We start from the raw sequence: 26,045 nt of genomic DNA, 5'->3' as shown, positions 1-26,045 counted from the left end.
AGTAATTACACGTAAATTTTTTGTGGTTTGTGAAATTACATTTAGTAGTCTTGAGATTTGCTTTCGTCTAACAAATAAATCTTCCTCCATTAGACCAAAATTACTGAATTTACTGATATTAATAAAAAAATTGATGAAAATTGATGTTTATCCTAAATTAACTTATTAATGACTTATAGCACGTCAAATAATTTTTTTTCTGACTAAACTATCCTTATAACAATGAAAATGGATTTTCTTATATGCATTAACGCGTGAAGACGTACGAGGGTAATTTCATCATAAGAAAAATTACTCGACCTGCAATAAATCTATAATAAGTGAATCGGGGTAAATGTAATGTTTTTGGGATTATTTTTTGTTAATATAAGCAAATTCGGTGAATTTTAATTAACGAAATGACTTATTTGTTAGACAAAAACAAACTTCAGAGGTATTAAATGTAATTATTCAAACCATAGATTTACGTATAATTACACCAAATTTCAGAAAAGAGGGTGTAATTATTCCTTTTCTCGATCTTTCATTTTCCAAGTTGATATTTTCCTTCATTAATTTTTCATTTTCAATAAACACGCGAATTGTATTATTACATCAATATTTTAAGAAAATAGACCAGTATATATCAATACGCTCCTCAGCATCCTTAATAATAATTGAAATTTTAAAAAAAAGATTAGCAATAACTTACAATATATTTAATTACAAAAAATGAGATAAATATTAATTAAAATATATAATTATTTAAAAGTATAAATCAAGAGGTAATGGTAGGGTATTTGATTTTAGAAGTTGAGAGTACGAAAGGGGTCCACGAAATCATTGTCAGTGACACGTGTCGAAGTAGATATGGTATATTGATCATGTGATGGAGCGATTGATTAGATATCAATGGCCACGTAAGGGTGAATGGGAGCGCCGAATTTTAGGTCTATCCACACCCAAACACATACCCCACCACTATTCCACACTTTTCTTTTCTTCATGACATGTGAACCCTAATAAATGAATTTTTTTTTTTTTTTGTCCCTACCATTTTTCTCTTTTCTCAAAATTTGTAAATAAAATATTGGAATTTAATTTTGATTCTATAATAATTAAATAAAATGATTTTCCAATTTTTTGAAAAATTAAATAAAAAAAAAGACAAAGACAATAATGAGAGGTGGCAGTTGGGGTCATGATGTGTAGGGTGTAAACATATGTTGAGCCAAGTAGGAATGATGATGTTGGTCCTAAGAACCTTGACAATGGTCCTACCCACTTCATTTATATGTTTCTTTTTTTAATAAATAATTATTTCAATTAATGGAATATTACATATGATAGCTCAAAATTTGAATAAAATTATAAGAGGAGTGGGCAATTATAAGATTGAATTTGGCCAAATCTGAATAAATTATATAATAAGTCGTGTAATTTCTGTACAATTCAAATAGAATGATCAATTACATGAACATTGCATCACACTTACTGCCTGATCGGTTGAGTTTAGGCCTGTCAATGGGTAGAGTCTTACCCTACTCATGCCTAGACCCCAAAAATATCAAAATAAATTAATTTAGATCCAAACTCTACCTAATTCATTGAACCCCACTCAATACCCATGGGTATTTAGACTTGACCAGACCCAGTGTTTGGGTCCGATCAAACCCAGACTTGATTTTTTTTCTTTATTTCCCCATCTATTTTTTCTGCAAATTATACTAATTAAATAAATTTAATTATTTTATTTTTTATTTCTACCCATAATTTATTAATAAATTTAAAATTAATAACTCTTTAATATACCATTTATTATACTGTCTACAAAATAATCTTATGAAAATATTACACGATAAATAATATTACGATGTCTTATGTTTTTTAGATTTGTTCACTTGAAGGTAAATCAATTGATAAATAATAATCCAATTGAATAACAAAGAAAAATAAATATATTTTTTTGGGTACAAATTGAACATATAGAACCATGGGTATTGATGGGCAGAAACCCAATCCAGGAGCAATTTATATTTTATTAATGAATTTGGATCTAATAATATTCATTAGGTCTGGATCTTAAAATTAATCTATGAGTTTGGATAGAGGATTTACCTTACACATTAGCGCCCCTAGTTGAGTTCGGACATACTTGCAACTTTGTATGTTTTATGTGGAGAAGGCACCCTAAAAACAGGATCCTGCATATATACATATATATATATATATATTCAGATGAGACGCTATGAGACGCTATATTAGAATGACATATAATGTAAGAAGCGATCAATAATACCAACATTTCTTAATAAATGAAATTTAATGTAAAATGTATCTTTTCTTTTATGAACTAAGGAAATTATGCTCAATTTGGACATATAGTTGCAACTGAATTGGTACAAACTTAGATACAACCTGCGATTAATGTTTCTACTTCTTGTTAATGTTTTAATGTGAAAAATATAGTTGAGAGAAACCAATCGATGGATGGGGTGGTTGTGGAATTAATTGATGAATTGACATAAAGTTTCTGTAAATACTATTTCTTAAGGTAAATTTCAGTCACCTTATTTAAAATTCGACATAATTATAAATATCTCCCCATTATTTGAAAATTATAAACACCCCCCTAATTTTTAACATTCATTTAACAATGAAACCGTTCAATAGCCTCCATAATGTTTCGATCTAATCTTTGTGGTGAATTGACCAAATTTTATGAAAGGTAGCTGTAATTTATTTATTTATTTATTGAGAAATAAGAAAAGTTGTTTGTAACATCATATTTTTGTGTTAGGGTAGGTACAATGTAGTAATGAACCATGTAACAAACTTTTCAAGCTATTATTTGTAGCATAATATAGGTATATGCTTGAATTTGAATGTGTTAGCATTTGTGTATAGCCACATGGCCCTTGCTTCCTACGCTTCCAAATTCATGCATCTATGTCCAATCTTGTGGAAAAATAGGTTGCATTTTACATCATTATTTTATGTACAAAAATATTAACATTAGTACATGTGAATGAACATTCATGTCCTACCTACTAAATATGATGTGTTATAACCTAAAACAATTCACCAAAATTGTGAAATAATTTTAGAAAAAACAATAATTACTTAATTAACCACATGTATAATATTATTTTACGAACCTAAAATTGTACTCGATCCTCATGAACTCGAATTTCTTTTGCTCAAGCATTCGACCTCGCTCGAACCTAATATTCGTGTTTGTTTGATTTTTCGAAGTATACTCTTTGACTTCTATTACTGATGTAATAATCAATTTTTTAAACCTATGTAGCGAATGTCTCATTAAAAGAAATTCAAACCTAAACCCTAATTATCGAGCGGGAGGGCTCGATCAACCCTAATTTCTTAATTAAGATCAATAATCTACTAGTTCAATTTTTCAATTAATTATATCACATTAAACATCAAACTCTTATAAAAGAAATGTTAAATATTTGATATTAAATACGCATATAACGAAATATAAAATAACATAATTTTTTTTTCACAAATATTGTATTATAACAAATTTACTTTATCCGTGACATTTTTTTAGATAATTAAAATATCTAGTTAATTAGTTTTCACGATTTCAACATTGGTGATCAAATAAATCAATTCTGACCAAATTATTCTTATAAGAGTGAAGATGTATCTCCTCGTATTAGCGTGTGAAGATGATTTATTTGACACGCAATAAGTCAATTGCGAATAAATATTTTTTTGATTGGTATCAATAAATTTTGATAAATAAATGAATATATTTATTATACAAAAACAAATATAAAAAAATAAAATATAATTTATTATTTACGTATAATTATACAAAATCTGATCCAAGGACACGGTGTAATTATCCCTAAAACCAAAGAGGGGGGAGGGGGAGAGTTGGATACAGTTAAGAATGCGTTGGAGTGATTTATTGGAGTGGGAAAGAGAAACGGATGGCCGATACTTTTGCTACAATTCATGAAAAAGATTGTGGATGAGTGTGACATTCCTCATCATATTCTTCCTCATTTGTCAACCTCATATCACATCTTTTCAATTTATATTAGGATAAATTATAACGACCACCACTTCTCAGATTTGACATAATTACGGATATTTTATCATTATTTGAAAAATTATCAATAGTGTCATGATTTTAACAACCGTGTAACAATTAGTCCAATCTGTTAGATTTTCATGGTGAAATGATTAAAATGCCCGTGTCGATTAAAAATTATAATTTTATTTATTTTTTTAAAAAATATTTTTTATGAACTAAGTGGATAATTTTTAGAATTTTTTCATCCACCCCGTTCGATTTTTTTTTATAAGTTTTTAATTTTATAACAAAAAATACAAGTTGACAATTTCATACTTCTATCCAAGGATTACATAATTTTATCAAATATCAGGGGGTATTTGTAATTTTTCAAATAACGAATGAATATTCATACTAATACAAAACCTTATGGAAGGTTATTACAATTTACCCTTTATATTAATATATGTATATATATATATATATATATAAATATATGCATTGGGACCCTACAAAAAGATAGCATTTTGGGGGTGGAATATAATATAATTGAAAACTATTTTTGGTGTCTCAAATATTTTTGATACTTCATTTTTATACTTTTAAAATTATTTCAGTAGCTTTTTTTTTTCCTCAACCTCTTATTCTCTCTCTCATACTGTACACAGACACACACACATTTTATATGAGTCGCAATCTTATTATAAAGTCCGTGTGGATAATAACTCGTGTTATGGGACATGAATGACGTGCTGTACTATATTATTTAGCGTAACAGTTTGTTAGATCTTGCAATTTGCTGCGTTGCTTACAGTAGATTGTGGGAATAAGGCTATGTGCCTATTCTAAGCTCTTTGTCTACGAGCTTAATGATGTTGACCTGCGTCCCACACACACAAGAAGTTTGCATACCTTATAAGTTTCATAATTTATTTTTTTCCCCTAATAGAGAGATATGCATCTTTTCAAAACAAAATATCAAAATTCGTGAAGTTTGGATGAACAATGTATACTTTATGCGCCACAACACGAATAGCATCGCACGTCGCATCAATATATAATTTTTTTTTTTTAAAATACATAATTAACTTTGAATTTTATACATAGAATTTGTATTTATAAAAATATAGGACAAAATAACAACTATCTCAGGTTTATTTTTGGACATTCCATCCGCAGGTCGGATACATATTCGACACTGCATCAAATAATTTTTTGAAGTGTTCGTGTATTATAACATGTATAAGTTTGTTTACTAAATCAAAAAAAAAAAAAAAAAAATAAGAGTACAAGTTTGTTTATGGGTAGGTTTAGGTCAACTAAGGCACAGTGGTAATTCCAAATTCTGTCACCTTAATAAAAGGAGCGTGCCTTCCAAAAAATAGAGTCTGACCCAAACATGGAAGAGACCCAACACTCAAATTAGGACAACACTTTTGTGGGTAGAGATAGCTATTTTGTTGAGGTCAAAAAATACATATGTAGCTCTACCTTAATATTCTAACACAGTACAATATTTATTATAATTATAAATATTTTTATTATATTAATATTTTTAAATATTATTATAGAATTAAGGGTGTTTATAATTAAGGGGTAACGGGGGTTAATTTTTAAAAGTATTTATAATTTTTTTAAATAATAAAAAGATATTTTTAATTATAATAAATTTCAAGAAAACCCGTTGTAATTTACCCTATATAATTCCAATCATATGTTATGGCTGGTACGTTGATAATAACCTAAGTAAGTACGTTGATAATAACCTATCCTAAGTAAGTTTGATTGACTCCATAAATACTATATACTTATGGGTTTTATTAGGTACGGGTCTCGTCAGAAGGGTGGATATTATTATTATTTATAGTTCCTAATTGACGTATATTTTATTAAATAAATTGTTGTCTACGTCTCTCAAACATAGCTTAATTTATATTATTGTGCTTAATTATTCAAATTTTTTTTATATTTTCTTGTTCAAATTTAATGAGAAAGAAATAGAACTTCTTTTTTGTCAATTAAATTCACCCTTTATTTGTTTAAATAAGTCTTTTTTCATTAAAAGAAAAAGGTTTAAAAGGTTCTTATTGCTTAATTTAATTCATTTTTTCCCATAAATTTTTGGAAAATTTTGATTTCCCAATAAATAAAAACAAATGTGTCATAATTTAATGATGATTTTCTTATAGTTGTCCGACTTAATATTGAACGATTGTCTTATCTAAAAATTCAAATTGTTAGCTGTAGATGAGAATAATTGCATATGTAAATCCTGTGTATGAAGTACTTTCTTAATAAATAATTGTAAACATAATGTCCACGTTAATACTTATGTTCATTATTTATCCTTTTGCAACATTACACACACTCTGGCTTGGCCTTTTTGTACAGATTTATTTGCAGGTGCTGTGCGATCAACGACGTGGTGGGATAACAAAAATCTTTTTGACTCGCCATAATTATTCTACGACACCTGTTTGGGTCTTTTGCTGTAAGGGAGTAGTACTCCTTGTTTATTATTGCTCTATTTGTAAGGGAGTAGTACTCTTTGTTTATGACTTTATTAGAAATTTTAGGGAGGTAGCCCTCCCTGCTGTACTATTTTGTGCGTTTTAATATAGAAGGATTGGGACTCCGAAAAGCTCCCCCCACCTCTAGGTGGTTTTTGTTAAAAAAAAAATAAATTGTAATAAGATCCAAACTCATAATTTTATTTTATCGAATTTTAATATAATATTTATATACAAACCACCTCATTTAAAAACTTAAATTAGTAAAAAAAAATATTTAATGTTGACATCTTAGTACCAAATAAGGTTAATATGTTAGAATAAGAAAACATATGAATTATATGTTGATGAGATCCAAAGTTGCAAAGTGGAGAGCATGTGGGATCCAAGGTCTCGCACTAGGTTCATTGAACTATTTTCTTAGGTTGCTTCTCCATAAATTTAAGGTTGGGCCAAAACAAGAATAATTAGTCGTTCCATAATTATTATATAATCAAAATTAATAATTAATCGAATATTTTTCGTACTCCACACGATCATTAACACTTCGTCTCGATATTTTATCAAGCCATTTGATACCATCATTTTTGCGTTATTTCAAGTTTTTCAATTATTTATTCAGTAGTTCAAATACTGATTTAAGGGGAAAATGCAAGCAACCCCTGTGATATTGCACATGAGCAGTTTATCCATGGTTAATAATAATTATTTATCATAATTTTAGTCAATAATAAATTTTCTTCTAGTTTGAAATATTTGTGCATAAGAGTGATGCTAGGTGTTTCGGCTAGCGAAGAGTTCTGAATGTCACCTACCAATCAAATTTTGGATCTCACTGTAAAAGCATTCGAGCCTGTATAAGAGCAGACTTCTACGATGTCAAACATATTAATAGCGAGAACCGAATTTGGTTGGCAAACGACCTTCGAACCCTAGAAGAAGTTTCACATTTAACCATGGCTAATTGTTATGATTAACTAATCGTAGTAACTAGTTATCGACTATGGCCATGCAACGATTGTTGGTCGCGATTTTTGCAGGTGTAACTAAAATATTTGTCATGACTAAAAACCATGGTAAAAAATGAATTTTCTTCTAGGTTGTATTTGGATTGAAGGTCGCAACGAATCCTTTGAATATGTTTGAATAATTTTAAATGTAAAAAATTTTAAATTCTTTTATTTTAATTTTAAACTAAATTTTGAGAAATATGGGTAGATTTCAAATTTCTTTTAAATAAAAACATTTAAAATTCTTTCTTTAAATTTTTTATTCAAATCCAAATCCATCAATCCAAACAGAGACAGAGAGCCCTTCAACTGGTGAAACACTCAACATGGAAGAGTGTAGTGATTGGGTGTATGTATTTTTAATTTATGGAGTGGATTTTGATGATCTGCATACTCAATTACAGCTATAATTACAATCCCAATATCATGAAAAAAATATGGTGGGAGGGATTTCAATATGATCTCATCATTACCACATTTATTTAATTATACAATATAATATAATATATAAAATAAAACAAAGTGATGAATTAGCACCATACATAGTGGTGGGCAATGGCCATAAATACTTCTTCATGCTCCTTTTTTTGTATTAGTGGATTTTAATATAATTAAGCTGATTATGTGACTCTATTACTATAATGCAATTTGAATTTTTTTAAATTAAATATGAGTGGAGCTCGAATAATTAAGTATTTTATTTCTTTTTGATTAAGTGAGGCAATCTTCAAAATCTTTGAAATAAAATAAATATTTGAGTTTGATTAATTACGTACGAAAAATGGGCTTAAATAATTTTTTTACAAATGTTGGTGAGAATTTGGTACAAATTAAAAGGGATAATCATACCGTTCTTTTATGAGATTTGGTATAATTATACGTAGAATATATATGATTTGGTAAATTGCACTTAGTATCTGTGGTGTTTGTTTTTTTCCTAACAAATAGACTCACCTGTTAGTAAAAGTTACAGAATCTTTTTACATTAACAAAAAAAAGTTGAATGTAAATCCAAATTTACCATGGATTAGCATACTCACTTGTTGTAGGTCAAATAAATATTTTTCCGAACAAACTATATTATAATTAAAGGTGAAGATATACTCGTCACATGTATTAGAGTGTGAAGATGTATAAGGCTAATTTAAATTAAAAAAGATTTGTTCGACTTGTAATAAGCCAATTGGGGATAAATATGGATTTTCATTCAATCTTTTTACTAGTATCAACAAATTTCATGAATTTTAACTAACAAATTAATTTATTTATTGAATAAAGAAAATACCAAGAGCATTAAATATAATATTCGAACTACAAAATATTTATATATAATTACATCAAATTTAATAAGAAGATGGTGTAATTATTCCAATCCCAAAATAAAGGTTAGAAGGTTGTAAACTTGTTTACAAAAAAGGTCAGTAAAATAAGATAATATTAACAAGAATTTCTATTAATTCAGAAATTTTTGTTATTGAAATGTTATAACTTTGATTTTTTTTAAATACTTGAGAAGCTTTTTTTAAATTATTATTTATTTTTCAATATTAGGGAATGCAACTAGGGTCTGGGGATGACAAAATGGGCTACTTGAGGGCATAGAGAAGAATTGGCGGGCCATGACCAGGAGGAAAATGGGCCCAATATAAAAGAGGCCCGTCGGGAATTGGGTAGGGCCTAAGACCATTAAGAGTATATTGCTTCGTTTATGGTATTGGGCCGGGTCAAAAGTTTGGTGTCTGCACTGGATGAGAGAAACTGTTCAGTTTCAAACCCCAAACAGCAGAACCAATAATCAATTTTCTCAAAAAAGAGAAGGAAGAGAAGAAAAGGGGGAAGAAAAATGCAGCAGGCAGCGGCACCACCGGCGAATCAGGATGCCGCGGCGGCGGGGGATGCGCCGCCAAAGCAGGTGGCACAAGCGTTGGAGCAGCTCGGGCAGGCGGGGCGGCTAATTGCTGATGTGCGGCTCGGTGCGGACCGGCTGCTGGAAGCTTTGTTTTACGTGGCGGAGGAGCCTCATCACCAGCACTCTGCAAAGTGTTTGAATTTGATCCTCAAAGAAGAATCCTTAATGCGGCAACACCTCCAGAACCTTAGTGCGATTGGTGGGTATCTTTGTGTATCTCTGTCAATTGATTTACTTGCAAGTTCTGCTGGTTGATGAGTAGTAAGAGTAAACAATCGAGGAGATTCGAAGAAAACATTAGGTAATACACAGGGTATAGAGCTTATTAAGGGATTGGGAAAGAAACGTGGGAGTATATTGAAAAAGAAAAGAAAAGGGGATAATGACTAAATGGGCCGTATAAGTTTCCGCTTGTTAATTAACTGAACTTTGGTGCTAGAGAAGTAAGAAGTTGCAAACCGTTTACGAGGAAAAAAGACGATATGATGTAAACAGTAAGTTCCTTGTACTATCTTCTGATAAAGTTGTGTTTTGTTTTTAACCCAAAGTATGTGCGAGTAAAGAATGGTTTAGTTTCACCTCAAAGTATGAGATCTCGCACATGTATGTTGTAATATACACTTCTTAGATATCTGGGTCAGAATGAATTATGTTGTAAGTACATGATTATGTCAATATAGAAAACAAGAGTAGTCTCAAATGATATTTATAGTGTGTTTGGATCCACTGAGCTCTGCTAGTAATTTTTTGTCGCTATTTGATCTATTTTGGATAATGAAACTGGAAATTTTATGGGTTCATTTGATTGCTTTGTTCGTGGACCTTGGTTTTTCTCTAGCTTCTTTGATCCTCAGATTTCTCTGTTGTGAGAGAGATAATCAGTGCAATTAAAATATCTGAAATACTGAAATGATGTATCTCCTCATAATAATGGCCGGCATTTGTGCATTTCTTCTGGGAACTGTAAATTTAATTGATTGCTCTGGCCCTTTTGAACTTATTGGCTGTCCTGATATGGTACTTGTCAGCTTTCTTGTCTTTCTTTATAAGCACGGCACAAACATTTTTTCCCTGTTTTACTGATAAAGGTGATATCAGAAGAGGGCTATGGGGGCATCACTTTAATATGCTTTCTATTTGTTAGGAAGGCAGCTGGAGGAATCTGGTGTTTTAAATGATTCACTTCGTTCACGAAGTAATTCTTGGGGCCTCCATATGCCTCTGGTCTGTCCAGATGGTGCTGTTGTTGCATATGCATGGAAGCGCCAACTTGCTGGCCAAGCTGGTGCATCTGCTGTTGACAGGACTAGGTAAATTCTACTATTTTTTCCTAGTATAGTCAAGATTAATATTCCAATGAATAAAATAACATTTGACATACCTAAAAATTTCGTGCACTTGATACAATAATGATTCAAAACATTAAAATAGTAAACGGGGATAGTATCTGAAACTGTTGCTCTAATGCATCACATACTATTAAGTTTCAGTGAAGTGCGCTGATAATTTCTTGTGTTGGCAGTTAATGGAGTGGGTTCAGTAAAACGAAACTATTTTCTGGTCTTCTTTTGATCTAGACTGAATATATTGGGTATCGTTAAAGTGATTCATTTGGCACCTGCAAAAGCAACTGGAATTACAGTGCTGCATGCCCAACCCTGTCGAGATCAGCACATGCTTCCCAATGTCAGTTTACATTTATCATTAACCTATCAACTCCTAATAATTTAATACTAATGGAGATCCTGTTGAGGTTCTGATTGGAAGTAAAGTGAATGCATGATCGACAGGTTTAGGACTCAGAGCAACAAGACTAGCCTTTTAAGAAGATGACGTTTATTATTATTTCTTAATTTTCCTGCTGTTCCTGGTGTATATCAATTAGCTTTTGGTGGCAGTGCTATGATAATGTCTGGTTTATATTCTCTTATTTTATATTTAGCCAATAGCAGCACAGCTAAATTGTTTGGCTGGGTTGAATTAGGAAAAAGTTTGAGAATGACATGCCAACACGGTTTGAAAGTAAGAGCGTAAAAAATGTAGTGTCAGAATGTTATTAGTAGATGGATTGTTATTTCATAGTGCCAAGGTTGGGAGGGAATGACAAACTGAAGCTTATGTAAATTGATTCCACAGAGCATTTAAGGATTCGCATAGGCATTGATATGGGCAGTTGCATCCATTTTGAACAGCTTTATAATAGGTCTCTCTTGCTTTTGAAAGGGAACTGTTCGGTAAAGTGCGTCTGTAAGGTTGTTTTTTCAATTTGCAGATTGGCTCTTAAGGCATTTACAGATCAAAAAAGGCGATTTTTTCCCCACCTCGCTGAGGATTCTGTTGTAGAATCAGCTATGAAGAAACATTGCAGTCCTCTGCCAATATCTCAAGAGGAACTTGCTGATCAGAAAACATTGGCTGATATCTTGTCGCATCTAGAGAAAGAAGTTGCCAATCTGCAAGCATTTACTTACCAGCGTTTGGATTGGTCAAAGCGGGCATCATCTTTGCCCTCTGCTGCAAATGAAAGCTCCACAGATTCTTCAAAAGAGCATAGCTTTCCAAGCACAAGCAAATGGGTACAAGGCTCAGTAAGCACGCATGCTCCAGATAAAGCTGCTGTGATTGAGTTACTTCTCCCCTCGGTCTTTAGAGCAGTAGTATCACTGCATACGGCAGGATCCATGGATCCTGATGCAGTAGCGTTCTTTTCCCCTGATGAGGTGATTTACTTGTTTCTTCAATCTGCTTCTTGGCTTGTTGCTCATAATCCTTTATAATATTATTAAAAGCTGTTTTCCACTTGCTGAGGTGCCATCAGTACCCTTTCATTTTTTGTGCCCATCGATGAGTCTCCTCATCTTGCACACATAGGGACAGAGATAAAATTGTCTTGTGTGAAGATCTTGAATAGTTTGAAATGTTATTACCTAACTGGTACTAATACTATAGAAAGCAATCTTCCTAGTGATAAACTTTTGGTATAATGGAATGCTTGAATGTCTGTCTCGTGTTCATTTTAGAACTTCTCTCCACTTCTCAAGTTTTTAACTAGATCTTCCGTGTGCCTTCTGTCTTCCGCAATTTTATTGATTTAAGCTGCTGTACCATCCACGATCAAGTTTTAACCTGCAGCTGATGTATCATTGTTTTATTCCTTATGTAGGGTGGCAGCTATTTGCATGCACGGGGTTTTTCATTGCATCATGTATTTAGGCATGTTTCGGTAAGAGTGCTCACCAACTTTCGTGCCCCCAACCCCCATGCCCAGTATTGACACATAGGATACTGAAAGTCTAATATTATCTGCTGCACAAATGGAACACTGCAGGAACATGCCTCTATGGCTCTGCAGTACTTTACTTGTGCTAATCCTGAGACAGCCCTGCATTCCCTGCTGGTATTGTCCGAATACTGATGACAGTTGATTAAAACAAATGAAAATTTCAGTGTCTAATTATATCCTTTGTTTTGCCGCAGCACTGGGTTTGCAGTTATCAAACATTGTTCATGAAAGTGTGCAGGTGATTTTTTGTTTTTTTATCTTCTGAAATTTCATCTTTTCTTCTAGCCTTTCTTGTCACACTTTAGCCTCTTCTGGTACCGTCTGAATCTCAATCAAGATTGTAACTCTGCAGCAAGTGTGGCAAGCTTCTGTCAATGGATAAACAATCAGGCCTGATTTTACCTCCCTTAAAACGTCCTTTCCGCTACTACACTGCTGGTAGAAAATCGGCAAAAAGCTCCACGACCGAGAACTGCAGCATGGATCTGATTAAGGCCTTTCACATAAGCTGCTTTTCAGAGGAAGCATAGGTGACAATACATGATGTCCCAGTGTAGAATGTAGTCAAATGTATCTAGTGCACAATTTGAACAATAGCCACTCCTCTCTGACTGTCTTGCGTGTGGATGGGAGGGTGTAGGAGTTAATTTTGGTGTAGATTGTAGAATTAGCAGGTTTAGGATGATCACGTTCTTGGTTTTAGAGACTTGTTAGTCATGTTTGCGTTGTTTAAAGGGACGAAATGGCGGAGCGATTAGCAATACAATCTTCTGAAATACAACAGGCTAAATAATCTGAGTTATTATACTACAATTCTTAAATTGAATTCTTTATACGACGCTTGTGCAATCCTGGACCGGAGGATCAGTCCTCATATCATGCATTTCATCTGATCCGAAAATACCAGGTTACCGACATCATAAAGCTGTCCATTTTTGCAGCATCAGATCAGCCATTGCAGAGGAGGGAAGCCAACCAAATTTGGATGGGTTAAGGCAACAAACAGGTCAGTTGTTGAAAGAAGATTGAGGTTTACTGCTGCCTCCTATTTTGGGAAATTACCAAAGTCTTTCTTTCCAGTTTGGATTGGTTCAATCTCTTTTTCCCAACATTAATGTTCTTTTCCAAAATTTAATCTGAGAAGAAGAATATGACAGTTAAAAAGAGCATCAGCATCGCTTTCAGTGGGAGCAATATGTTATTCTTGGCTGGCTAACTTCTCTTTTCCTTGAATCAAAGTTCCTAAATCTATTCCTACCCACAATTTGTTTATAGCCAATCAACAATAAGAATATAATCAAAGATTTTTTTTTGGGAAATAAATGTGTTTTGGCCACTTCAAATTATTTGTGATATCATACTTTCTTACATACACCAACGCACGGCATGTGTATGAAAAATTGACTGTGTTACTGACAAAAGAATTGAAATTCTCTCTGTGTATTTTGTATTAATGTTTTCTAATGACGACGGTGCTACAGAATATTTAGAAATAGTTATCTCTCAAATTTGGCTTCATGGTGGTTCTTTTCCAATTGTGAGTTTCACCTCTTTAACGTTTTGCTACTATGGGGTTAATTGCATTTTACCCTTCTGTAAAAAAATATTAAAATTCTCTTAACAAAACCAAAAAAGACAATGCAATTCTTGAACTTTTAGAAAATAAGCTCCACTAGGGATTGCGTTCCCATTTTTAAGAACTTGGGGGTCGTCTTCTTGTTGTTGCCTTTAAGTGCTTTTTCCCTTGGGTGATACACTTTGAATTTTACACTAATTACATGATTAGTATATTGCACTTATTATATAATTAGTTCAGTTTTGATCATGTTCGATTTGGACTAGAACTTCCCTAGATATAAGGAAAAGTCTTATTGAAATAAGGTCTAATCGAACCTAATCAGTCACTCAATATAATATATTTGCCATATGATTGATCATTCTTCTTAAATTATACCAATCATATGACAAGTATCGTACCAGTCATGTAATTGGTTCAAATATGACCAAACCTAATTTGAGGTATGATTTTCCATATACATAAATTATTGTTTGTTATCCTAAACATCTATTTTTGAGCAAGAATCAAATGACATTTTGTGCATGGAACAAAAGAGTTCCATTGATCAGATAAGAAAACAGCTTTTAATTTCATAGTACACAATCACTTTTCTATATCCCTTGCTAAAGCATAAAGTCTCTCCTCTGTGACAAATATCCCAAACCAGCAAAACAAGCAACCTGTTTAAAGTCATTTCGTTCCCACAAATTAAGTACTATCAACTACTCCTATATAACTTTAAGCTTTAGAGAAATTGTGTATAACTCTATAGTTAGCACAAACTCAATATCACCACCATTAATCTGCATGATCATATAGCATTAAGACAACAGGTTAATTCCAATACTCGGTCGCCCTCAAACAATCCATCATGGATCCCATCGAGGCTCACAGAGTCAGATACCGGAAGCCCGCCTCACGTATGACGCTGCTGGCGCACTTGTTTGGTATAATTGCAACCGTGCTTCTGATCGTGTGGCTGCTGCACTATCGAGAGGGCATCGACCTTGACTCGGATAGTTCCAGTCGTGTTTTCAACGTATGTATACTGTTCTGCATGCAGTTCCATCATACAGATAAAAGTGCTTGCCTGTCTGTTAAGCATCTGAACACTGCAATGTATAGTACGCATGTAATTTGAGTTGTGTTTGTGGTGTTCTTGTTTCTGCAGGTTCACCCCTTTCTTATGTTCTTCGGGTTTATTTTTATGGCTGGTGAAGGTACGGATGAAAACGATCAAAATATCTGATTCTTTCGGCACAAGTGTTGGTGCTTGTGTTGTGTTTCATTTAAGTACTGAGGACTAATTCATACATTTTCTCAGCAATGATGGCGTACAAGACGGTGGTGGCAGAGAGGGAAGTGCAGAAATTTGTTCACATGTTCGTTCACTTAGTAGCAATTGTGTTGGGGATCGTTGGACTGCATGCCGCCTTCAAGTTCCATGAGAGACGCGGCCTAACAAACTTGTATAGCTTGCATTCTTGGATTGGAATAGGCACCTTCTCCTTGTACTGCTTGCAGGTATTCTTGCTCAGTTCAATTATCTAACGTAGTCCTAATCTACAATTTTTGATCTTATGTTCCAATTTCTTTTTCTGTTTTTAACTCCTAAAGATCGACACAGAACTTCTTTAGAACTTTTTATCCAACCTGTTTTGTCTCCGCATCTCTTACCTTGAGCGGAAAATGATTCACTGAATCGATATTTAGAAGCTGAAATTTTACCTCCACCATCGATAGGTTTAGCAAAGACGTATGTAGTACTGGCCATACAAAGAAGTATTTGCCTTGATCATGAGATTCTATGAGTCGAGATATAGAAGTCGAAATTTTACCTCAATCTTCGACATGTTTAGTCAAGACGTTTGTAATACACCCCATGTAAGGAAGTATTTGCAATAACTTCTACTTTTTGTATTTTTGCATGCAGTGGTTGATTGGGTTGAGTGTGTTTCTATTACCCGGAGCCTCACATGATTCGAGGGCACGAGTTGCATCATGGCACGTAAGTGGCGGTAGAATTCTCCTGTTTATGGCCATATGCGCGGCCCTGACAGGGTTGACGGAGAAAGCCACTGTCATGGGGCTGCAGCATCAGAGCGAGGCTCGTACAATCAACTTTCTTGGATTGTCAGTTCTGCTTTTTGGCATTTTTGTTGATCTTTCTGTTTCTCTCGGACGCTACTTATGATTTTTTTTCTTTCTAAATTCTCACATTAACAGAATTGACTTTGGAAAAAATTGTGTTCAACTTCTTGGACAAGGTTCGTTTGGCAGTGTGATGATTTGTTGTAGGAACTTGTTTTTGTGTGTTTTACATGGGAGTTTGCTTTGTATTCGTACTTGAACATCGTATTCTACGAATAAATGTACTAATGAAAAAGTCTATTTATGTTGCACGTTTTGAGTAAATGAACAAATGAGATCATATCCTTACAATCTTGGGCAAAGAATTACCCATTCTAAGTAAAGTTTCACTGGAGCAGAGCAACAGAATGAGCTTCTTCCTAGGAAAAAAATCTCAGCAGTCAGAATTTCCATGAAGATGAATGAGCATGCCAAACAGTGAACACCAACCAAACAGCTCTCTCACCATTTTCTTTCTCATCACACAACCGAAATGGCAAGACATTATAGAACGTACATACAAAGGTTAAACAAATCGTTCATGGCTTTAAGATGGGAAAAGATCGCAACCTACGTTACCATAGTCAAACAACACTACTGATATAGTTGAGTCAAACAGAACTATGGACGGTATTAGGTAAAAACAAGAATTAAACTAACTGTTGCTTTGTTGCTTCCATTCTCTTGAGCAATCCTGAAATCTCAGATTGCATTCTTATCTTCATTTTGTAGTAGTCACAGTGCGAATTCTCCAATGCCTTAAGCTCCTCCAGTTTTTTCCTTCGTCTTTCCTCAGTCTCCTGCAAACACAATTTTGCTAGCTTCGCAGCATACTCTTCTTCTAATTTCTCAGTTTTCATCCTCACCATCCGTCTGTAGCTCTCGATTTCTCTCCGTGCCTCATCGGCTCGGCTCTGGAACATCCTGGCTTCTGCTTCCTTAATTCGCACGAGACTTTCCAGGCTGTCAAAACCATCTTTTTTCGCAGGCTTAACTGACCATTCATCCTCAATTATCTTGTCACTCATGATAGGAACTTTGATGTCATTGTGATGAAGATCAAAGGGTGTCGACTCTTGTCGTCCACTTGAAGAGTTCATGTTGTAGAATGATGGTTTTGGAGTGAGAGAGTTGGATAATGGAAGAGCAGAAACATCTTTCCCAAAGCTTGGTTGATCAATAGAATCTTTAGAAAGCATGCTAGAAGAACCCATGTCCACGAAGACCTCCGTAGCTACGTATCAGAAAGCAAATATAGAAATAAAAGATCATTATTTGGTTTTCTGAACCTATAACATATAAAAAGACGAGCAAACTCTAGTTCCAATACATCCAGGAAGCTATGAACAGTTTGTAAATCTATTGGCATGAACAACTTGACGGATCATACCAACACAAAAATAACATTGTAATGTAAACCTGCTCCATGCGGAAAAGAATCTTATATTTTTCAACCTGCACTGTGATTTTTGTTCAAGTTTCTTGGATATACACTTCTTATATTGGATGCAACAAATTGCTATAGGAGGGAACTCATACAAAGAATGCAATGCAACCAACGAACCAGTTACAATCCTGATTGCTTTGTACAGAATATCCATTCTGTCAAGTCACTAGAATGTTGCAAAGTAAGCAGTTCCTTAGAGAACATATTGTTTAGAGAACTCATAACCATAACTCTGTATTATTCTTTAACCCAAAAATGTTTTTACAAACACAACTCATATTTTACAGAAAACATGACAAGCACAACCCTTTCATTAAGCTAAACCAAGCTTTCAGATCCTAATTTTTTCACCAAATATAGCTTTTTGACATTTCAAAAGAAACTTGCACTGTTATTTTTTCTCCCCAGCATTCTTTTGATAACCTTGTTGACAGCAAGAACCAGATAATTCGAGATACTATTGCAGCTTATCAATCAGAAGAACAAGAGAAGGATAAAAACACATAAAAGAATCAGTAGCACCACTATTTCCTTCACATCATCACTTTGGCAATCATAGCTAGTACTGGGATAAGCAAAAAGGATTGTTTTGAACACTCACAGTTGAAAAATTGAAACATAGAATTGCAGACTTCGGGAGGAGTTGTCATCTTGTTCTGAAGCTTGGTAAGCATCTCAGCAGCCTTCATATGCAACTCCTTTCCTTTTCGATCTTCACTTCCTCTAAAGATTTTCCTGACGCAGTCAAGCTCTTTTATAAGGTTTTCTAGACCCCAATTCTTAGCACAAGAAATAAAGACATCCTTAACGAAACCAAACATCTCAGAAGCATGCCCGCAGCCAAGGCAGTGAAATTGCATCTCAGTTGCCCCAGATGACCCTTTCAAGCAAGGACCAGGCTTTATGAGGTTTCTCTCAAGCCCACAGGCAGCATGACACCAGTGTGAACAAGCATCACAGCCGACCCAACTGCAAGTGTTGTTGGCACAATCAAAGTTCAAACATACAGGGCACATGCACTCACTGCAAAATCCCTTCTTTGTCGAGCAAATCTTGCAGTCGCAATCATCAACCGGTAGTAGCCTCCTGCAGTTTATGTTTCGGCACCTTTCGAGTGAGAAAATATCCACTAATTCTGCTGCTGGGAGTCTGTTTTTGCCATGTATAAAGCTTACTAGCCCCATTTTTATTGCAACTAATATTTCAAGCTGGCTCTTTTGGCATTTTGAGAGTGTCTCATTGGTGAGATCAGATCTCCGCTCAAGTCTCTTCTGGAAACCAACCAACTCATCTTTCCTTTCTGGATTATCGATAATGTTCTTCAAGTACTCTTTAGTAGATTCAATTGTTTCATCAGTAAGCTCCTGAAAGATCTGAGCCATGGCTGGGATAGACTCAGATACAACTTCTCTAAGTATCCTCTCAGGTCTAGAAGGCTTACGCACTTTCACCACATGATCTTCTGAATCTCTAAAATTCTCCAAATTTCTCATCCTTGAATCTCCTGACTGAGCATCTATTCTTGGTCTTGCTGGCAACTCAGATGGGAAAAACGAAACATTGTCCGAGCTTGTAGTCCTGTAAAAACTATTATTACATGAATCCTTACTAAACCCACTGCGATTACCCATCCCAAAACCTCCACCACCACCACCCCCATGATTGGATAATGCAACAGTCCCATCTCCAATTGGCCTAAATCGACTGTGGACAGAACCATTAGTCCCCTCTCCACAATTCCAGATCTGATCACATTCCTTCCTATGACTTCCCACTGAGTAGTCATAATTCTCAGTCGAATTCCGAGTGAGAGAGCAACTGGGGTTGTGCGAGAAGGGGTGGGAATACGAGTACGAAAGCGAGGCTGCCGTGAAATCATTTGAATACGTTGTCTGTGTATTATTGTTATAAGATGGCCCCAGTGACTGTACACTCCTACTCGGCCTAAGCCGGGATGGGAGATCCCCATTCTGGACACGGTTAGACCCAGCCAAGGAGAGGGAAACATCAGGAAGAGCCAAAGAAAGGTTCAAAGACTCAACCTTTGGCTTCTTTTCCTTATTCTCACCCACAGTTTCCACATTTTCAGCTTCCCTTTTAGATGAATTCCCTCTGTTCTCATTCAACTGAAGAAAATCTCTTTCCACCCACACGTTATTATTATCCTCTGCATTTTGATCCTCAGAAACAACTATTTCTTTTCCCTTATACCTTCCACTCAGAGAATTCAGCAGGTTTTGGCCTGAAACATCCTTCTCAGGAAACCCCAGTTTAGAATTTTCACAAAGATAGCTAAGAGTAAGCTCCTGGGAGCCAAAATTCCCAGCCCTTTTTGGCTGTAAAGCAGCCCTCTCATCAAAACCACCAATCACTTTAGTTTTATCCGGCGACTTTTCTCCAAGGAAATCAATACCCCTTTCTTGAAACTCCATTTTCTCATCTGGGCTCTCCCTATTTTTTTCCCCGGATAGCTCATCTGAATCCTCTCTCTCTCTCACCATCATCACTCTCAATCACCAAAAATCAAATAAATAGCAGAGAGTAAGAGAAAGAGGTGAAACACTTACAGAGACAGAGCTCAAAGACACGGGCAATTGCAAGAATTCAAGAGAATCTTATTAGGGTGTGATTGAAAGTTTCGAGCTTTGACCCCTCATCACCCTCCCTCCCTCTCTCTCTCTCTCTCTGCGCTGTCCGAATACTTGGCAAGTTGCAACGGCTGAATTCTTTTTTTCTCGAGTTTTCACACTTTCAAGTCTTCGACGCGGATTATAGGTTTGCTGGTGTACGAAATTACCATAACACCCCTTCCATACGTCAAATTAACGCTTGACGTGCCCCAAAAGTCCAATTGTTTGCATGCCTTTTCGTCCTATGTACCAAAAATACCCCCACTGTTCAAGTTGCGTCTGGATCGATAGAATTAAAATTAAATTCTTAATACTAATATATTCTAATCTTTTTAGAATAATTTCGTATTATAAGAAATTTTATTTTTTTTAATTTTAAATTATATTTTATAAAAAAATATTTTAAATCTCAAATTGTTTGCTTGAATTCTTTTCTTAAATTGAAATCTTCTATGGATTAATTTTGTTGGATAAAAGTTAATTACCAGAAACTCCTTTAGCCCTCTTGGAGTCCCAAGTAGACTTTTTTGATATTCCTCGTCATCTAAATTGATTCCTTCTAGAAGTCTAGAATTAAATAATTTCAATTTATTTACTCCCTCTTATTCCCATAAAACAATTATCAATACTAAAATTCTTTAAAAAAAAAAAACTAAATAATATAATTTTATAGGCTCTCCTAATATTCACATATTGGCACATTCGAGAATAGTATTTCTATGAATTTTTTAAGACTTAGAAAATTCAATCAATGTTTTACTTTTTTTTTTTTTTGTGAATATGTTAAACTTAGCAAAAGATATTCTCCTTTTTATCAAAATATTTTTCTAAAACTCTAATTATTACTATATTTATATATATGCATACATCATTATTATATATAAAAATTATTATTTAATAATATATATTTAATTAACTATAATAATAAAAAAATTTGATGTAACATCACTAACTATATAAAATATTATATATATATATATATGTATTGACTCTTGTAGAATAGAATATGTCATTTTCAAAAGGAAATATGATAATGGTAAATGAGTACATAAACAACTAGTACATAAAATAATCAAGAAATAAAGATCAAAGTGGTGCATTGAATCATATTTGTTTGATTCATTTTTCAAAAACCATAATGATGCATTACTTGTTCTTGTAACTCGTAAACTTTTTCAATAACTCTTGCTTTTGAATGTTTAACCAAAATTTCATATATACATTACATATAAATTGAGATAAGAGAATTAATTAAAATTACATTAAACTTAATTTTCTATGTTAAGGACTATGAATTTGCTTGAGGGAATTTTATTCAGTAATGAGATGATAATATAATGAGTTTTTTTTTTATGTATTTATTGGCTTATAATGAAGAGCTTTAATAGAATTAAACTATAAAATAAAATCCTACTAAATATAAATTTAGTAAAACACGTAATGAATAAATAAAACTCTATTTTCTAGTTATGTTGAAAATCGTACGTAAGAATGGAGAGTGAGTGAAAAACGACCGAAAAAATCAGTTCAAGAATTGCTTAAAACGTGATAACTCTTTGAACTTACCTAGGCCCCTATTTATAGGAGGAAGACAAGAAAAACATGAAGGCGACTAAGGGTAGTTAAGATATCTCCAAATCTTTTTTGGGATTTTTTATTTTATTGGATATATATTATCTAGTCGTTTGCCATATCATATTAGCCCCACACCGACAAAAATGGGATTTATCACATCAATAAGCAAGTATGAAAAAATCAATATAATAGCTACAATCATCTCTATCCATGAGATTATAAGCATAGCTAGCATGTTCATACCTGCTAGCATGTTTTAGTGTTGATGTGGGCAAGGATTGAGGTGTTTGTTGAGTTGGATGAACCCTCAACTATCTATAATTAGACCTAAATTGGTTGTTGTTTTAGCAGCAGATGGAGGGTAACTAAGTTGATTAGGGTGGTGGCATTTTGAGCTTCAAATTGGGCATTACCACAGATATAGAGCTTGAGAGAAAAGGGTATCATAGAGCTTGAGAACATGATTCATGTCATGTTCACTCTATAATACTCCATTCCCCTAATGTGATTTGGTATCAAATTTTAATTGAAAAGTTGAAAGTTGTGTATATACTTAGTTTACTATATTTAATTGAAATAATGAGTGGGGGTTAATAATATCACAGTATTGCTTTTTCAGATGAGATGGTATTTAGTTTGTTATATAACCAAAGTTTATTGTAGAGAAGGAATGGGTTGAAGGACAAATTTAGAGTCTTTCTTTTATAATATTCATAGATAGATTACATTTAAAATAAAAAAATCAATGAGATGTTCTAATGGGATGCACATATTAAAGCAGTGAGTAGTCCAAATAGGAAGTAGAGAAAAATACATTAATTGTTGGTAATTGAGTGAAATTGAAGTCTATGATCCCAAGTAGCAAAAACAACATAATCCCTTCAGCATCTTCACATCCATGATCCATCAATTTGAATGCTATAAATGCTTCAGAATCAACCCTCACTTTCATCCCTAACCACTCAAATCTCTGTACAATATACATAACAAATTAATCCCAAGAGTTCAAAAGAAAATGGCACTAGCCAAAAACTTGTTATCAAAGTTTTAGGTTTAGATCAGGAAGGGATGAATCTTTCCTCGCCGGTGGAGCTGTTGCTATGAAGTTTATGTCGGGACGTTGGCCGGAATCAAGCCCCGGATTGCCCTGAAGCCCCTCGATTTGTCGGAAACTTCCGGGCCACGACAGCTCCGCTTCGTCGTACTGATCCATGTACACAGGCAACCCGAAGTAACCTTGTTCGACAAACCTGGCTCCGCCTCTTATCCCGTGCAACGGCCTACCAGGACTTTGAACAATTTGTTGGTGCACTGAAGAATGAGCCTCGATGCCAAGGGACCGGAATGCGGACCCATGCAGCGGGAGCGACGCCAAGCTAGCGTATCGGTCGGAGAACATTCCCATTCTCATGGCCCTCTTAGCTAGTGTCCTCTCCCTCTTGTGTGCATTCTGGTGTCCACCTAATGCTTGCGAGCTGTAAAACTTTCGTCGACAATAATTGCAAGAGAAAACTCGGGAAGCTGGTGGGGGATGCTCTGCCACTCTACCGGCAGTCTCAGCTGAGCCTTTCGGCTCAGCATCGCAACCGTTGATGCCAAGTGTGAGGTCGAGGATGACCGGCATGGTGTCATTGTGATGCCCTGGAGAATCTTCCAGGCAGGAAGAGTGGTTATTGCTTTCCTTGGAGTGGACAGGAGAGACTTCTTGATTGGAAGCTACTTGGCTGCTCACTTCAGATTCATCTTCAGACTCAATGTTGAAATTAGGAGGCATCATAGTTGGATGAGAAATGAAATGTTGATCCTTCTCCAGGAATTGTGCTAAATAACTGCTGATTTAATTGACAGAAGCCGATATTAGAGTATAAGTTGCTATCTGCAGACAGAAAGAAAGCGTGTGTTTTGAGTGTCCGTAAATGCAAGCATGCACGTAATGTTTCGTGCATGCATAATTTGTGTGTACGTCTGTATGTATGTGCGAGAGAGAGAGAGACGCAAATTTGAGGTTCAATTATCAATCATTTACAATCTCCTGAAGTCAACAAATGGCACTTGAGTATCAGGATAATTAAAAAGAACAAGAATATGCACTGGTAATAGCGCACAGTCTCAAGATCTGATATAGGTCCAGACAAGATGCTTAAATTGTGAACAAACAAACAATAACCAATCGCTACCTAAAATCCAACAGGCTTAATGTCATCTCACAAAGTGATACTCTAGGGGAAAACATATTGATACAAGATAGTCTAAATTCCCGGCAGGCACATTTTCCTCGTACCAGCACTTCCTGATATGCATGCTATAACATAAACTGACATTAAGAATGTAACTTCTATGCCTTTCCATATATATAGTTTCCCATTTAGAGGTGATTTCGATGCCTACAAAGAGACTTTTAATAAATGCTGATAGCAAATTATCTTTCTAAGAGATCAACAGCTGTTTCTAAGACATCGCATCAAGGCTAGCAACCCCTCATCCTTGTTTTCTGTCAAGACAAGATCGATCAATTATACAAGACAAACATCACGTTATGTCTTCAATGTTTTCATTTTCTTACACATATATGTGAATTTTTCGTCTTAACTACAGTTTTCTAATGCATGCCACAATCTTAAGGCAACTGTAGAGTAAGTGCTGATTATTTATTGTTCTCCAGAATTCTTACTACATATGCAGTGAACTGAATCACAGTAACCTGATGTCAAGAATTCCTAGTACTTTACCTTGAGTTACCAAGGGTTACACAGCATCAACAACAATCTGGAGTGGTCAGTACAAAATTCTTTGAGACAGGACATGCTTCAAGGAACAAACGAGGTACAATAAGTACAAATAAAGAACGACGTCGATCATGGAAAACATCATGAATCAGACAGAGGAATCTCAAAACATTGAACAAGAACATGACATTTATGAATAATGAAAAAGGAACTCCTGGATACAAATTTCCCCTTTCTTGGGAGACGCAGGAGACAAGTAGCTACTTGAACATCGTCGAGTTCTTCGACTGTATACATAGCTGAGTAATTCACTGATGTTCACATTTGACAGCAACAAATAATTTTCAACCATTTTGAGATTTTATTTAATGACAATGGATCCGCTAATGTAAAAAGCACAGACAATCAAGAACTTGTTAATAGAAAACAATCCCAAAATACTAGTGAGACACAACAGTCCCTTGTTAGTAATTACCTCTAGATTCACAGTGGAAATAGAGAGCATATGAAGTTTAAGAAAAAAAAAACATAGAAAATTTTCCACAAATGAGCTCAATACAACTAAAGGAAAAATGAAGCTAGTTCAAAGGGAATTGCCCAGATCATCAATCCTATTACAACATCAAGAATTTCAGAGAAACAAGACAAGCCCATTCAAGGTAGAGCAAAAAGGAACCACCCATCAGCAAGAAACTGCAGATTTAAACAGAATCAAGAATCTCCACACACAAAAAATCCACCTTTATGCAGTAGCAAGAACAAACAGTATATCTAGAAGCAAGTAAGCAAGAAGAGAAAACAAAAAAGAGCATAAAAGCAATGAACAAAAGAAGGCTGCCAAGCTAGGCTACAAAGTGAGGTGAAAAAAAAAAAGGCCTTTAACACACTAATAAGTACCTTTGAAGGGCTCAGGAGCTTCAGCTTCCGTGTGTGAAAAGACAGATTTTTGCAGAGGGGATTCTTAGTTTTTACCAAATATGGGTGAGGAGGAAAGAGTCAGAAACACAAGAACTAGATGGAGATAAGATCATTGGAGAGAGAAAGAGAGAGAGAGAGGGAGAGAGAAGGTGGTGGGACGTCAGATAAGTCAGATGGAAAAGCAGATTATACAGATACAGGGGATGGGGTGGGGTGGGGGGGAGGTAGGGGACACAAGACACTATTTTTGTTGGGCTCTTTGAACTACAATGAAACGAAATGTGATGTGAAAATGAAAAGCATTATTAAGCATTAGTTATAG

General features: G+C 34.5%; 4 protein-coding genes across 9 annotated transcripts; 2 read left to right on the top strand and 2 right to left on the bottom strand.

The window, feature by feature from the left end:
• LOC105156169 (mediator of RNA polymerase II transcription subunit 27) lies at window positions 9,300-13,560 on the top strand. Its single transcript, XM_011072233.2, has 7 exons — window positions 9,300-9,655; window positions 10,601-10,766; window positions 11,729-12,176; window positions 12,620-12,679; window positions 12,785-12,853; window positions 12,934-12,977; window positions 13,092-13,560. The coding sequence occupies exons 1-7, from the start codon at window positions 9,391-9,393 to the stop codon at window positions 13,267-13,269; spliced, it is 1,230 nt and encodes a 409-aa protein (XP_011070535.1). The 5' UTR covers window positions 9,300-9,390; the 3' UTR covers window positions 13,270-13,560.
• LOC105156168 (probable transmembrane ascorbate ferrireductase 3) lies at window positions 15,023-16,688 on the top strand. The gene is made up of 4 exons (XM_011072231.2): window positions 15,023-15,336; window positions 15,469-15,517; window positions 15,622-15,821; window positions 16,231-16,688. The coding sequence occupies exons 1-4, from the start codon at window positions 15,169-15,171 to the stop codon at window positions 16,489-16,491; spliced, it is 678 nt and encodes a 225-aa protein (XP_011070533.1). The 5' UTR covers window positions 15,023-15,168; the 3' UTR covers window positions 16,492-16,688.
• Window positions 16,867-20,593, bottom strand: LOC105156167 (protein OBERON 3). The gene is made up of 2 exons (XM_011072230.2): window positions 18,476-20,593; window positions 16,867-17,661 (listed from the first exon to the last, which is right to left on the bottom strand). Exons 1-2 carry the CDS (start codon window positions 20,376-20,378, stop codon window positions 17,078-17,080), a joined length of 2,487 nt encoding a protein of 828 aa, XP_011070532.1. The 5' UTR covers window positions 20,379-20,593; the 3' UTR covers window positions 16,867-17,077.
• Window positions 22,868-25,950, bottom strand: LOC105156166 (zinc finger protein 4). Of its 6 annotated transcripts, none has more exons than XM_011072223.2 (3): window positions 25,703-25,950; window positions 24,809-24,884; window positions 22,868-23,955 (listed from the first exon to the last, which is right to left on the bottom strand). In XM_011072223.2, the coding sequence occupies exon 3, from the start codon at window positions 23,854-23,856 to the stop codon at window positions 23,119-23,121; it is 738 nt and encodes a 245-aa protein (XP_011070525.1). In that variant the 5' UTR covers window positions 23,857-23,955; window positions 24,809-24,884; window positions 25,703-25,950; the 3' UTR covers window positions 22,868-23,118. The 6 variants fall into 6 exon arrangements, with proteins under 6 accessions (XP_011070525.1, XP_011070529.1, XP_011070528.1 ...); XM_011072227.2 differs by having other exon boundaries at window positions 22,868-23,911; XM_011072226.2 differs by having other exon boundaries at window positions 22,868-23,908.

The sequence above is a fragment of the Sesamum indicum genome, linkage group LG2 (assembly GCF_000512975.1).
Source record: "Sesamum indicum cultivar Zhongzhi No. 13 linkage group LG2, S_indicum_v1.0, whole genome shotgun sequence".
NCBI classification, from domain to species: domain Eukaryota; kingdom Viridiplantae; phylum Streptophyta; class Magnoliopsida; order Lamiales; family Pedaliaceae; genus Sesamum; species Sesamum indicum.
Note: the sequence above shows the minus strand (reverse complement) of the source record. Positions and strands in the feature narration are given on the sequence as shown.

What these genes read in the sequence shown, in the direction of transcription:
- LOC105156169 (XM_011072233.2), top strand. Translation starts at nt 9,391, where the DNA reads ATGCAGCAGGCAGCGGCACCACCGGCGAATCAGGATGCCGCGGCGGCG. An exon ending in CAGCCCTGCATTCCCTGCTG is followed by an intron (nt 12,854 to 12,933) that starts GTATTGTCCGAA and finishes GTTTTGCCGCAG; the next exon opens with CACTGGGTTTGCAGTTATCA. An exon ending in TTGTTCATGAAAGTGTGCAG is followed by an intron (nt 12,978 to 13,091) that starts GTGATTTTTTGT and finishes GTAACTCTGCAG; the next exon opens with CAAGTGTGGCAAGCTTCTGT.
- LOC105156168 (XM_011072231.2), top strand. Translation starts at nt 15,169, where the DNA reads ATGGATCCCATCGAGGCTCACAGAGTCAGATACCGGAAGCCCGCCTCA. An exon ending in TATTTTTATGGCTGGTGAAG is followed by an intron (nt 15,518 to 15,621) that starts GTACGGATGAAA and finishes ACATTTTCTCAG; the next exon opens with CAATGATGGCGTACAAGACG. An exon ending in TCTCCTTGTACTGCTTGCAG is followed by an intron (nt 15,822 to 16,230) that starts GTATTCTTGCTC and finishes TTTTGCATGCAG; the next exon opens with TGGTTGATTGGGTTGAGTGT.
- LOC105156167 (XM_011072230.2), bottom strand. Translation starts at nt 20,378, where the DNA reads ATGATGGTGAGAGAGAGAGAGGATTCAGATGAGCTATCCGGGGAAAAA. An exon ending in TATGTTTCAATTTTTCAACT is followed by an intron (nt 17,662 to 18,475) that starts GTGAGTGTTCAA and finishes TCTGATACGTAG; the next exon opens with CTACGGAGGTCTTCGTGGAC.
- LOC105156166 (XM_011072223.2), bottom strand. Translation starts at nt 23,856, where the DNA reads ATGATGCCTCCTAATTTCAACATTGAGTCTGAAGATGAATCTGAAGTG.